Raw genomic sequence first — 15,133 nt, 5'->3', positions numbered from 1 at the left:
AGCCATAGCACTGACGTCATTAAGATGGAACTAACTGCCTATTACCCTACTGGCCTTTAGAGCAGCAATGAAAGTCCTCCATCTCTGGTGGTGTTCAGGACTTCCTTCATCATGTCAGTATCAACCTCCCCGTTTTCAGTACTATTAGTCACGCAAGTCGCATGGAGACTCAGGAATACTGTCAAACTCAGTTGTTAAAGGATTCTTCATTGTTATTTCTATAACAACCTTGTTTTACCAGTTAGCCTTGAGCTGAACCACTGACCCCAGAGGACCAGTAGACCACCCTTAGTCTGGCCTCTATTCTTTGACCTGTTCGGCATGGGTGACTCTACCAAAAGCCAACACATAAAGCTCTGACGTCAGACAACATTGCTCTCCGGGTCATTAAGGCACACAAGCCTCCAAACCCAATGACAAGGTTGTGGTCCTCTTGGAGGTTTAAGCTGGAAAGGGTGCAGAAAATATTGACTAGGATGTTGTAGGAGAGCTTGAGTTGGAAGGAGACACTGGATAAGTTGGGTTTTTTTTGCCCTGGAGTGGAGCAGACTGAGAGGTGATATTAGAGAATTATACCTATGTGAGTGGCCATGGTATAGATACCAAGGCCAAGAAAGCACACAAGCATCTCATTAAGCTCAGAGACTAAGTTAATTTAGCATGTTGTTGATAATTTCACCAATTTTTACAAATGTACCATACAAAACACCCAATCTGGGTGAATTAAAGCTTGGTAGAGCAACAGCTCTAATGAAAGCTGCAGAGCAACACACACAAAATGCTGGTGAACGCAGTAGGCCAGGCAGCATCAATGGTTAGAGGTACAGTCGACATTTCGGGCCAAGACCCTTCGTCAGGACTAACTGAAAGAAGAGATAGCAAGAGATTTGAAAGTGGGAGCGGGAGGGGGAGATCCGAAATGATGGGAGAAGACAGGAGGGGGCGGGATGGAGCTAAGAGCTGGAAAGTTGGCAAAAGGGATACAAGGCTGGAGAAGGGAGAGGATCATGGGACGGGAGGCCTAGGGAGAAGGGAGCACCAGAGGAAGATGGAGAGCAGGCAAGGAGCTATAGTGAGAGGGGCAGAGGGGGAAATAAGAGAGAGAGAAAGAAAGGGGGGAAATAAAAAATAATAAATAAATAAATAAGGGATGGGGTAAGAAGGGGAAGAGGGGCATTAACGGAAGTTAGAGAAGTCAATGTTCATGCCATCAGGTTGGAGGCTACCCAGATGGAATATAAGGTGTCGTTTCTCCAACCTGAGTGTGGCTTCATCTTTACAGTAGAGGAGGCCGTGGATAGACACATCAGAATGGGAATGCGACGTGGAATTAAAATGTGTGGCCACTGGGAGATCCTGCTTTCTCTGGCAGACAGAGCGTAGGTGTTCAGCGAAACAGTCTCCCAGTCTGCGTCGGGTCTCGCCAATGTATAGAAGGCTGCACCGGGAGCACCGCACGCAGTATATCACCCCAGCCGACTCACAGGTGAAGTGTCGCCTCACCTGGAAGGACTGTCTGGGGCCCTGAATGGTGGTGAGGGAGGGTGTAAGGGCATGTGTAGCACTTGTTCTGCTTACGAGGATAAGTACCAGGAGGGAGATCAGTGAGAAGGGATGGGGGGGTATGATTGGACAAGGGAGTCGCGTAGGGAGCGATCCCTGCGGAAAGCAGAAGCGGGGGGGGGAGGGAAAGATGTGCTTGGTGGTGGGATCCCGTTGAAGGTGGCGGAAGTTACGGAGAATTATACATTGGACCCAGAGGCTGGTGGGGTGATAGGTGAGGACAAGGGGAACCCTATTCCTAGTGGGGTGGCGGGAGGATGGGGTGAGAGCAGATGTGCTTGAAATGGGAGAGATGCGTTAGAGAGCAGAGTTGATGGTGGAGGAAGGGAAGCCCCTTTCTTTAAAAAAGGAAGACATCTCCTTCGTTCTGGAATAAAAAGCCTCATCCTGATAGCAGATGCAGTGGAGACGGAGGAATTGCGAGAAGGGGATGGCATTTTTTAAAGAGATAGGGTGGGAAGAGAAATAGTCCAGGTTGCTGTGAGAGTCCGTAGGCTTATAGTAGACATCAGTAGATAAGCTGTCTCCAGAGATAGAGACAGAAAAATCAAGAAAAGGGAGGGAGGTGTCAGAAATGAACCAGGTAAATTTGAGGGCAGGGTGAAAGTTGGAGGCAAAGTTAATGAAGTCCCCCATTCCTTCTGCTTTCCGCAGGGATTGCTCCCTACGCAACTCTCTTGTCCATTCATTTCCCCCCATCCCTTCCCACCGATCTCCCTCCCAGCACTTATCCTTGTAAGTGGAACAAGTGCTACACATGCCCTTACACCGTCCTCCCTTACCACCATTCAGGACCCCAGACAGTCCTTCCAGGTGAAGAGACACTTCACCTGTGAGTCGGCTGGTGATATACTGCGTCCGGTGCTCCCGGTGCGGCCTTCTATACATTGGCGAGACCCGACGCAGACTGGGAGACTGTTTCGTTGAACACCTACGCTCTGTCCGTCAGGGAAAGCAGGCTCTCCCAGTGGCCACACATTTTAATTCCACGTCGCATTCCCATTCTGACATGTCTGTCCACGGCCTCCTCTACTGTCAAGATGAAGCCACACTCAGGTTGGAGGAACACCACCTTATATTTCGTCTGGGTAGCCTGCAATCTGAAGGCGTGAACATTGACTTCTCTAACTTCCGTTAAAGCCTCTCCTCCTCTTCTTACCCCATCCCTTATTTCTTTCTTTCTTTGTTATTTTTTATTTCCACCCTTTTCTTTCTCTCTCTTTTTTTTCTCCCTCTGACTCTCTCACTATAGCTCCTTGCCTGCTCTCCACCTTCCTCTGGTGCTCCCCTCCCCCTTCCTTTCTCCCTCGGCCTCCCGTCCCATGATCCTCTCCCTTCTCCAGCCCTGTATCCCCTTTGCCAACTTTCCAGCTCTTAGCTCCATCCTTCCCCCTCCTGTCTTCTCCTATCATTTCGGATCTCCCTCTCCCCCTCCCCCTCCCACTTTCAAATCTCTTACTATCTCTTCTTTCAGTTGGTCCTGACGAAGGGTCTCAGCCCGAAATATTGACTATACCTCTTCCTATGGATGCTGCCTGGCCTGCTGCGTTCCACCAACATTTTGTGTGTGTTGCTAGAATTTCCAGCATCTGCAGATTTCCTCATGTTTGCAAGAAATTGCAGAGTTGTGAACGCAGCAGTCTGTCATGAAAACCAGCCTCCCTTCATTGACTATGCTACACTTCCCCTGCCTCAGGAAAGCAATGAACATAATCAAGAGCTCCTCTTACCCTAGTCATTCTCTCTTCTCCCCATCCCACTGGGCAGAAGATATGAAAGCTTGAGCACATGTACAACCAAACTCAAGAACTGCTATTATAATACTCTCGAGTGGACTTTTTGCACAACTAAATCAATTCTTGATCTCTTGGTCTACCTTGTCTACTTTGTTTGCCTACCTGCACTGCACTTTCTCTGTAAATGCATTATTATATTCTGTCTTCTGTTTTATTCCGCTTTTGTGCTATTTCAGCATACTTATGTCTCCCATCCACTACATAATGTACTTGGTGGGCACAGGAGTACATTCAGCCGGAGACTCATTCCACCGAGATGCAACACAGAGCGTCATAGGAAGTCATTCCTGCTTGTGGCCATCAAACTTTACAACTCCTCCCTTGGAGAGTCAGACACCCTGAGCCAATAGGCTGGTCCTGGACTTATTTCCTGGCATAATTTACATATTACTATTTAACTATTTATGGTTTTATTACTACTTATTATTTATGGTGCAACTGTAATGAAAACCAATCTCCCTCAGGATCAATAAAGTATGACTATGACTATCTATGCAGTGATCTGCCTGAATGGTATGCAAAACTTTTCACTGTTTCTTGGTACACGTAACAATAAGAAAACAATTACTAAAATTAAATCATGAGGGGCGTATGATAGGGTGATTTGTCACAGTCTTTTTCCCAGGGTTGGGGAGTCTAAAACTAGTGGACATAAACCTAAGATGCGAAGGAAACATTTACAGGGATTAGAGGGTCAAGTTTTTCTATACAGAGGGGGGTGGGCATGAACAAGCTGCCAGAGGAAGTGGTGGAGGCAGGTACAATCACAACATTTACAAGTTATTTGGACAGGGATATGGATAGGGAAGGTTCGGAGGGACATGGGCTAAAAGCAGGCAAACGGTACAAGTTCAGGTAGGCAACTTAGTTGGCATAGATAAGTTGGGCAGAAGGGCCCATTTCCATGCTGCATAAGTCTATGGTGCTCCAAATGATATCCTTTCCATCTTTGATAAATTAGCATCCCAAGTGATAAACTTTAATTATTATATATTATACTTAGAATTTCAGAAGGCATTTGGCAAAATTCATACAAAAGGCTGCAAGTTAAAGACAAAAACATCAGTTAGAATTACATTAAGTCATCAGATAGAAAAAGACAAAATAGAAGAAAAATACTTAGAAGAGTTTTGTTAGGGTGAAAAATACTGTTGGTACAGAAACTATTATTGAGAATGACAATGATTTCAAACATACAAAGTGATTTGAATTGTGAAACCCCAATGCAATTTTACATGTGATACTAAAATTTTACATGGGCTCCACAAGGGGCTGTCTTGTCTCCCTTTCTCTTCACCATTTACACCTCGGACTTCAACTACTGCACAGAGTCTTGTCATCTTCAGAAGTTTTCTGATGACTCTGCCATAGTTGGATGCATCAGCAAGGGAGATGAGGCTGAGTACAGGGCTACGGTAGGAAACTTTGTCACATGGTGTGAGCAGAATTATCTGCAGCTTAATGTGAAAAAGACTTAAGGAGCTGGTGGTAGATCTGAGGAGGGCTAAGGCACCGGTGACCTCTGTTTCCATCCAGGGGGTCAGTGTGGACATGGTGGAGGATTACAAATACCTGGGGATCCGAATTGACAATAAACTGGACTGGTCAAAGAACACTGAGGCTGCCTACAAGAAGGGTCAGAGCCGTCTCTATTTCCTGAGGAGACTGAGGTCCTTTAACATCTGTCGGATGATGCTGAGGATGTTCTACGAGTCTGTGGTGGCCAGTGCTATCATGTTTGCTGTTGTGTGCTGGGGCAGCAGGCTGAGGGTAGCAGATACCAACAGAATCAACAAACTCATTCGTAAGGCCAGTGATGTTGTGGGGATGGAACTGGACTCTCTGACGGTGGTATCTGAAAAGAAGATGCTGTCCAAGTTGCATGCCATCTTGAACAATGTCTCCCATCCACTACATAATGTACTGGTTGAGCACAGGAGTACATTCAGCCAGAGACTCATTCCACCGAGATGCAACACTGAGTGTCATAGGAAGTCATTCCTGCTTGTGGCCATCAAACTTTACAACTCCTCCCTTGGAGGGTCAGACACCCTGAGCCAATAGACTGGTCCTGGACTTATTTCCTGGTATAATTTACATATTAGTATTTAATTATTTATGGTTTTATTACTATTTAATTATTTATGGTGCAACTGTAACAAACACCAATTTCCCTTGGGATCAATAAAGCATGGCTATGACTAAAATAGGAAGAGCTGTGAAATCAAAGAAATTATATTCCGTATTTTTTGCTCATTCCCTCCCCCCTCACGGATTTGCACGATTTATGGTTTTTTGCCCATTTGGGGCTTGATGTTTTTATTTGAACAGGTTCCATGGCTTTTGCTTGCTTTGTGGCTGTCTGTGGGGAAAACGAATCTTAGGGTTGCATATTGCATACGTACTTTGAAACTTTACAAAGCATAACAAATAGAAAATAAGATCACGGTCAAAACAAATTTCCTCCAAGAGGATCAAACAAGCGGGGTTTGGAGACTTGTGTGCCTCAATGAATGCAGAGCTATGCTGGGTCTTGTGCTTTGGCTCTTGGTAGGGTCACCCATGCCAGATAGGTCAAGGGGTAGAGGCCAGACAGAGGTGTCCACCTGGTCTCCAGGCTCGGGGGTTCAGCTCAGGGCTAACAACTGGACTGTTAAAAAAAAAATTGTTACAGAAATAGGCTGCCCTAAATGCCAGTGGCATAACAGGCAGTAACTAACTCAAAACAAATTTGATAGTCATTTGAATGAAAACATTAAAACCATATTGAAAAGTCTACTGATGATACCTTCATGTCCTGAAAGTTTAATTGCAGATAATTGAGAGTGTTGATTGTTAATTTCCATATTTTGTTTCATTTGTAAGAAAGTTTTGGCTGGGGAATATGGCATCACAGAATCACAGTTCTTCATGGGTGAAATGTGACATCTGTCCAACGGATTGGGGACTGCAATCAACCATAAATTTGCATTAGACATTTAGCTAAGATATATATTAAACACTCCGATATCTGCTTTAAATTGAAAATATATGTTGTCAAAGCTTATTTCCTATAACACCACATAACTTTTGTTGATTTCAAATGGGTCCGGTGGAATGAAGAATTTTATGGACAATATCAATTTTTTTTTCTGAAAATCATTTTTTTAAGCATTGGTCTCCCAAAATTTGAAATATCAGTATATTTAAGTACCAGTATAATGAAAATGGGATCGACAAATACATTTTCACCAACAAACAATCTGTTGGAGGAACTCAGTCGGTCGAGCAGCATTTGTGGGGTGGGATACGAACAGTTGATGTTTCAGGTCAAAATTCTGCATCAATAAATTTGCACACTTGCTATTAAGTATTGTTAGGAATATTTTCATATTCTATATGATAAATAGAAGAAAATCTTTATATTTTATCAAATGTTTGTGCAATAATACATGATAAATACTAGAAAACAGTGGCAAATTTTAAATATCCAGTCAATTATAGACAATATCAATTAATAATACTTCATACCTGTAAAGCTGGTTTTTAAGATGCATCCATTCATAGTGGCATCAGAATATTGTCCGGTTTCTTTACATTCAAAAGTTGTTTTTTGCGATTTTTGAAGATTGTGATTTTCAGTTATCTGATCACAGTGAAGCTTGCCTTTCATTCTCTGGAATGTTTTGGCAGGGCTCTCAGAGGCCACTTGTTTATTCAATTTGAATCCAAGAGGATTAAAGTGACTTTGGTCTATATTTGCACAAACTGAGATTGAATCAGAATCTTTTATTTCACTGAGTTCTGGAGAAATTACATTATATGTCCCTTCATTGTTTAACAATGTGGACTGAAGGTGACAATTAATTTTAGATTTTTTATTTTTAAATGTCACTAAGTTGAATTTGGCTGCAGATACAGAATTGATACCCAACTGAGTATTTGATGAGCCAGGCTGAAGTTTACGTAATTCCTTTAAAGGGGTACCATTTGGAATCTCATGAAGAGGTATTCCTTTACGAGCTGTTTTCTCTCCTATATCCATTTCAGTACCTTGGAGAATTTTCTTCTTGCATGGATTAACAGACAAAATGAAAATATGATTGTTTTCCTTTTCACTTCCAATACTCCTCACAACTTACATTGTGCACACGAATCTGTAAATGATAAAAATGTTGACGCGATGCCTCAAAAATCTATTTACGTTTTGGATGAAAAATCCATTTGCTGTGATGCAAGGGGAAAAAAAATTACCTAACAAAATTACCTCAAACTTTTCCTAATTTTCAGATCCAGTAAAATTTGCCTTTTTTAACAATTACAAGTTTAAAAGTAAAAACCAAACACATCCTCTCTAGAAAATGCTAAATAATGACTAAAAAGATTTATTAGGATGGATAAAGTATTTGAATAGTTATTCCCAACTGATAAACTGCAAATAAGAAGTTTTATTTTCCAGACAGACCACTGGCTCAGATAAACTAAAGCCATCCACAGTACAGCACTATTAATTATAATTTTTTAAATTAATTTAACCCAGTATTTAATCTTTCCCTACAGACCTGCAACTGCTCTTCAACTCTACTGAAGTAAAATTAACCCAGGTTCGTGCAGATAATATGATAACATCTCAATTCAGATCAAGAAAGAATTAGTTCTCTTATAATAATGGTGGAATCAACTTTTTTGTTGGAGGGTGTGTGGGAGAGATTGTTGGATCTCTTTGCTTGAAGCATGTAAATATCTGCATTCACAGCCTCTTATACTATGCTAACTGTATAAATAAAACTGGCTTTCATAATGTTGGACTAATCTATTGGAAGCCTTGGACTGGCAGAGTAGAAATGGAGGAACCAGTTGGTATATTTAGATCTTTCGAAGACTTTCACTACAGGTCTCACGCAGGAGGTTGGTCAACAATGTTAGAACATACAATTGTACAGGAATGTGGGGAGGTAGTACCTGGTGTACCATGTATAGTTTTGTCCATTTAAAGATATAGTTGCTTTGGAAATGGTCTGGAAGAAGTTCATTGAACTAATTCCCAGAGAAAAGAAGGTTGTCCTAATTTGAATGGCAAAAAAAAAATCAGTATTTTGTTTGGAATTTAGAAGTAAGATTGATGTAATCATCAAGAATGCTCTTCTTTGTTGGGAGCTTAAGGAGATTGTATATGTTCCAAAGACTCTTACAGATTTCTATAGATATACGGTAGAGAGCATTCTGACTGGTTGCATCACAGCCTGGTATGGAGGCTCCAATGCACAAGATCCCAAAAAAACCTTTTGGGATCACATGCATTGGAGTCTCCATATTAGGATGTGATGCTTCTAGACTCAGCCAGCTCCATCACGCGAACAACCCTCCTCATTGAGGGCACCTTCAGGAGGAGGAGGACCGTCAACACCCCCGCGTCCATTACTGAGGGCCCTCATCAAATGGGACGTACCTCTTCTCATTACTTCCACTGAGTAGGAAGTTCAGGAGCCTAAAGACCCACACTCAATGATTCAGAAACAACATCTTCCCCTCCACCATCAGATTTCTAAATGATCATAATTTTTTATTTATTTTTCTAATTTATAGTGATTTAATCTTTGGACTATATTGCCACTGCAAAACAAGAAATTTCACATCATAAGTCAGTACTAATAAATTTGATTCTGATGATCCAAGGAGATGAAACTGGTGGCAGACCATGCACGATCATATTTATAATTATGCCCGCCTAAGGGCTATGTAGCTTGTTCCTGCTATTTCCTGGTACACCCTTGTTTTAGAATTGGTTACCTGACAAAAGAAAAGAAGTGGAATAAACAGATAACAGGATATTGGGGTACTACAATTATGAGTGTCAGGTCCTCACCTATTCAAGACCTAAATCACTATTACTTATATATATTTCCATCTTTGCTGCTGATTAAAAACAAACTAATTGATATCTAGTATAGAGAATGACAAGAGGGTTCTAAGTGATAGTCAAGCTAAAGAATGGGTAAGAATAGGGCAGTATCAATATAATGTGGGAAAATGTTAATTTATCTACTCCAGTGAACAAACAGCAAAACAGGAAGTTTAAAAATGATGAGAGACTGGGTAACATGAAGCAGATGAAAATGACATGTTGGCATTCATCGTGAGAGAATATGAGCTGAAGAGAAAGATGTCATTGAAAGTATATAGGGCCTTGACGAGAGTACATTTGAAGTAACTTATACAGATTTAGGGTACTTACCTAAAAAACGTTGGATATTAAGGGAATAAAGGAATGAATGACAGAGTAGAGTCAAAGGCCCACCCTTGCTCCTACTTCTGTCCTTACTAACCACAGAACATTGGCAAACTGGATCCATGATTTGAACTCAGTGGACCTCTGGATCCAAAATGGCTTGGTGATAAGAGGCAGAGTGGCCAATAATGTTTTTCTCACTGGAAGTCTATTGCAGGCCACTTACAGTAGGGATCAGTGTTGGGACCTTTATTATTTTGATATACTGTACAGTGGATCACGGTTAATTGGACACATTGGTACCAGTATATTCTGGCCCAATTAAGTGGCTGCCGATTAGCTGAAGTTTCATGGAATAGTTAAAAAGGTATTAAAAAAAGACAAACTGACATTTAATTGAGCAAGAAATTATATATTTAAATGAAATACAGAACAAATTAGAGCACTACCAAAACTACAGCAGTACTATAGAACGGTGTATTAGTTCCTAATAGTTATTGACAGAAGAATCCATTCAGTGTACACTGCTGTGTTCCTTTGACTGACTGAAAATGAACAAAATCAGAGCAGACACCTAATGCAGATTGCAGGCTGCCTTCATACAATTTCGACTGCATCCTCCAAATCTTCATTTTCATTCTAACATTCCAAATGATTGTCAATACCTTTAAAATATTCATTGTTCCTAACTTGTTGAAGTAGTGAAATCATTTCATTTTCACTCCTGGCCATTTCTGGCATTTCCAAGCCTGAATCCTTGAAAGCGCAGTGAGCAAAACAAATCTGAATTGTTTTACTGTTAATGACTTGTCAATAGACAATAGACAATAGGTGCAGGAGTAGGCCATTCAGCCCTTCAAGCCAGCACCACTATTCACTGTGATCATGGCTGATCATCCACAATCAGTACCCTGTTCCTGCCTTCTCCCCATATCCCTTCACTCCGCTAACTTTAAGAGCTCTATCAAACTCTTTCTTGAAAGAATCCAGAGAATTGGCCTCCACTGCCTTCTGAGGCAGAGCATTCCACAGGACCACAACCCTCTGTGTGAAAAAGTTTTTCCTCAACTCCGTTCTAAATTGTCTACCCCTTATTCTTAAACTGTGGCCTCTGGTTCTGGACTCCCCCAACATTGGGAACACGTTTCCTGCCTCTAGCGTGTCCAATTCCTTAATAATCTTTTATGTTTCAATCAGATCCCCTCTCATCCTTCTAAATTCCAGTGTATACAGCCCAGTTGCTCCAATCTTTCAACATATGACAGTCCTGCCATCCCGGGAATTAACCTCCTGAACTTACGCTGCACTCCCTCAATAGAAAGAATGTCCTTCCTCAAATTTGAAGACCAAAACTGTACACAATACTCCAGGTGTGGTCTCACCAGGGCCCTGTACAACTGCAGAAGGACCTCTTTGCTCCTATACTCAACTCCCCTTGTTATGAAGGCCAACATGCCATTAGCTTTCTTCACTGCCTGCTGTACCTGCATGCTTACTTTCAGTGACTGATGAACAAGGACACCTAGATCTCGTTGTACTTCCCCTTTTCCTACTTGACACCATTCAGATAGTAATCTGCTTTCCTGTTCTTGCCACCAAAGTGGATAACCTCACATTTATCCACATTAAACTGCATCTGCCATGCATCTGCCCACTCACCCAACCTGTCCAAGTCCCCCTTTATTCTCATAACATCCTCCTCACATTTCACACTGCCACGCAGCTTTGTGTCATCTGCAAATTTGCTAATGTTACTTTTAATCCCTTCATCTAAATCATTAATGTATATTGTAAATAGCCGCAGTCCCAGCACCGAGCCTTGCAGTACCCCACTAGTCACTGCCTGCCATTCTGAAAAGGACCCATTAATCGCTACTCTTTGTTTACTGTCTGCCAACCAATTTTCTATCCATGTCAGTACCCTACCCTCAATACCATTTGCTCTAATTTTGCACACTAACCTCCTATGTGGGACCTTATCAAAGGCTTTCTGAAAGTCCAGGTACACTACATCCACTGGCTTTCCCATGTCCATTTTCATAGTTACATTCTCAAAAAATTCCAGATGATTAGTCAAGCATGATTTCCCCTTCGTAAATCCATGCTGACTCGGACCTATCCTGCCACTGCTATCCAAATATGCCGCTATTTCATCTTTTATAATTGATTCCAGCATCTTCCCCACCACTAATGTCAGACAAACTGGTCTATAATTGCCTGTTTTCTCTCTTCCTCCTTTCTTAAAAAGTGGGATAACATTAGCTACCCTCCAATCCGCAGGAACTGATCCTGAATCTATAGAACATTGGAAACTGATTACCAATGCGTCCACGATTTCTAGAGCCACCTCCTTAAGTACCCTGGGATGCAGACCATCAGGCCCTGGGGATTTATCAGCCTTCAGTCCCATCAGTTTACCCAACACCATTTTCTGCCTAATGCGAATTTCCTTCAGTTCCTCTGTTACCCTAGGTCCTCTGGCCACTATTACATCTGGGAGGTTGTTTGTGTCTTCCCTAGTGAAGACAGATCCAAAGTACCTGTTCAGCTCCTCTGCCATTTCCTCATTCCCCATAATAATTTCACCCCTTTCTGTCTTCAAGGGCCCAACTTTGGTCTTAACTAATTTTTTTCCTCTTCACATACCTAAAGAAGCTTTTACTATCCTCCTTTATATTCTTGGCTAGCTTACCTTCGTACCTCATCTTTTCCCCCTGTATTGCCTTTTTAGTTATCTTCTGTTGCTCCTTAAAAGTCTCCCAATCCTCTGGCTTCCCGCTCATCCTTACTATGTTACACTTCCTCTCTTTTATTTTAATATTGTCCTTGACTTCCCTTGTCATCCATGGTCACTGCTTTTTGAACACAAACACGCAAGTGACCCTATTTAAAAACTGTTCACTCTAAGCACACTGAAGTGTCTTTACGGCCACATGACGAGTGTGAGACTGATGACAGTTAGAAAATGTTCGACAACAATCCCCTGCCCCAAATAAGCAACACAGTGTCCCAAATAAACGCAAGGAATCCCGGCTATTTTCTCAATTTAGTTTCTTTCTTGAAGAATTGTCCCAGGTAAACAGATGCCCAGATTAAACGATAGCTCAATTAACCAGAATCCCTGTACATGACATGGATTTGCAGAAAATATACATAACTGGTGGAGTCAGAGAGTGAAGAAGCTTGATTAAGGATACAGCATGACAAAGATCAACTGGAAAGTCATGTGCAAGTTAAAGACCACCATGACATCTTCTGTTCCATTCATTCATGCATCAGATGTTTCTCGGTTTATTGCCCATGCCATTGTAATATTATGATTTGATGAAAAAGGGTCTAGTGCTTTTCCAGTGTATATTATGAATAAACTCTTCTTGGGCTTCCAGCTGGGTACCAGTGTCACTTTTAACTGACAAACTCTTCTATCTTCAGTGGGGTGATGCCTAGGCATGTCTAGTCTGGAGGTACTTATACCCCTGTCGTCCATCCCTCCTGATTGGTTGGTCCTCATCCAATCAGGTGTAAGCTGGAATAGGAACTGAAAATTGATTGTAAACAAGGTGGCACAGTGGAAACCTGATTGGATGAGGACTAATAAAGACGGCAGAGTTTGTCATTGAAACATCGATTAAAATTGACACCTGTACCCGGCTGGAGGCCGAGAAGAGTTTATTCAATGGCCTATTGTCAACTCCCACCAGTGATTTGTTCCCTTTCGTAATCCCAATCTCTTCTCAGATTCTACCACTTAGAATTTATATCATCTCTCGCTATTTCCCTGATCTTATCCTTATTTAAGAGCACTACGCCAGCTCCCTTGCCTTTCTACCTATCCTTCTGTATTACCTGAAGCCTTTGGATATTTAATTGCCAATCATCTCCACCCTGCAACCATGTTTCTGTAATGGCCACTAAATCATAAGCTTTGTAGTGATTTACGACACATTCACCAAATCTGCTTCCAATACTATGGCCATTCAGATAATGTGTCCTTACACACATTGTCTTTTATGAGTTCAGCAACCTTTGCGTCCTTTGCATATGACTTTTCTGTATTCTATTGTGATTTTTCTCCATTCTCACTTTTGCTTCCCTCAGAGTCGGACTGTGGTTGGGTGCTTCCAGGATGCTGCATCAGCAAGTTGGCAGCACTGGAAGCTCATGGCAGGGAGTTTCTCCCTTCTACTGTCTGCGTGAGATGTTGGGGCTATCGGGACTTTAAGACTTTTTTTTACCGTGCCCATGGTCTGCTCTTATCAAATTACGGTACTGCTTTGCACTGTTGTAACTATATGTTATAATTATGTGTTTTTTGTCAGTTTTAGTCTTGGTCTGTCTTGTGTTTCTGTGATATTATATTGGAGGAAAATTGTATCATTTTTTAATGCATGCATTTCTAAATGACAACAAATGAGAACTGAGTGCCCTCATAATCTAATCTAATCTCTGTCGTTCTGCCAGGATTCCCATTCACCTGCCATTTAATGTAAACTCACCCCAACAGCACTAGCAAACAACCCTTGAGGACATTGCCGATTTAGTTTGTGGATAAGAAATTAATACAAGAATGAGAGATTTCACCTAGTGTCCAAAAGGCTTTTGATCTCAGACCAAAATACAGATAGTTAACCAAGTAGTCACAGGTCTGGAGTCAAGTATTCCAAAGATTCGAAACATACATCTCAATCCAAAAAGGAGCCCCTATTGAAATGATATGTCATCTGCTCAGTTCCCAGCTGGAGGTAACAGTCTGCCGATAATGATCTTGTCAATTTCCTTTAGAAAGGGAAGTCATGCCAAGATTCCCTCTTCTATAATTCCACAGAAAATTTATTCATTTTATAAAAGCAGGCAAGTTAGATGCCAATGAAGCACAACATTCTAGTCAGAAATCCATTTAGATTTAGTAAAGATCCACCTAGCCAACTAATTAAATGTCTGTCTCAATTATTGAGCTTTTGTCCAATTCATTAGTCCTGAGTGCATTTCAGTGAGTGAAATGTGAATTCCTGGTTATCTTTCTACAAAACACCAAACAATGAACAAGCTGTCTATAATACAAAACATAAGAAGCGTGCTTACTGGTGAGACAACTGGTAACAACCGAAATCAAGACTGGTTAAATTCCCCTGCAATAATTAAGCGGACAAGCGATTTCTGAAGAGGTCCAAGGCAGTCTGGTAACCCACATCAGCTTAGCCTGGTATCATTGGGAGCTGATGCTCGACAGGGGCACAAAAGACATGCGGGTCGGACAAGCGGCTCACGCACCCGATTGTTATTGCAAGCCGGGCTGTCCCAGTGACCTGCACACTGTTATTGCCAATATAGCGCCACACTAAGTGGAGGCGTTAGCTAAGACCTATAGGGAGCCGCAGGATGTGTCACCACCACTCCCGTTTACCACCGCACCATAACTACCCTTCTCCCCAGGACCTGCCAAAACATTTCGGTCACTACTCACCAGCAGAACCCAAGCCCTCCATTTCTAAACGGGCAGGACCGTCAGGGACATTCGAATCTGGGCTTTCGACGCCGATTGGTCCTCGTATCCATGACGTACTTT

General features: G+C 41.9%; 1 protein-coding gene across 3 annotated transcripts in view; it reads right to left on the bottom strand.

Moving 5' to 3' along the window:
- mis18bp1 (MIS18 binding protein 1) overlaps positions 1-15,072 on the bottom strand; it is a 67,782-nt gene extending 52,710 nt beyond the window's left edge. The window contains exons 1-3 of one of the 3 annotated variants that reach the window (XM_072270917.1): positions 15,032-15,072; positions 6,870-7,495; positions 6,148-6,306 (exon numbers count right to left, since the gene is read on the bottom strand). In XM_072270917.1, the coding sequence (XP_072127018.1) occupies positions 6,148-6,306; positions 6,870-7,383 (673 nt within the window). In that variant the 5' untranslated portion in view covers positions 7,384-7,495; positions 15,032-15,072. The remainder of the gene's footprint in view (positions 1-6,147; positions 6,307-6,869; positions 7,496-15,031) is intronic. The other 2 variants (XM_072270925.1, XM_072270933.1) reach the window with 2 other exon arrangements.
- Positions 15,073-15,133: the final 61 nt, after the last annotated feature.

The sequence above is a fragment of the Mobula birostris genome, chromosome 1, assembly GCF_030028105.1.
Source record: "Mobula birostris isolate sMobBir1 chromosome 1, sMobBir1.hap1, whole genome shotgun sequence".
Taxonomy (NCBI): domain Eukaryota; kingdom Metazoa; phylum Chordata; class Chondrichthyes; order Myliobatiformes; family Myliobatidae; genus Mobula; species Mobula birostris.
The sequence above is the reverse complement of the archived record's forward strand: the minus strand, read 5'-3'. Positions and strand labels throughout refer to the sequence as shown.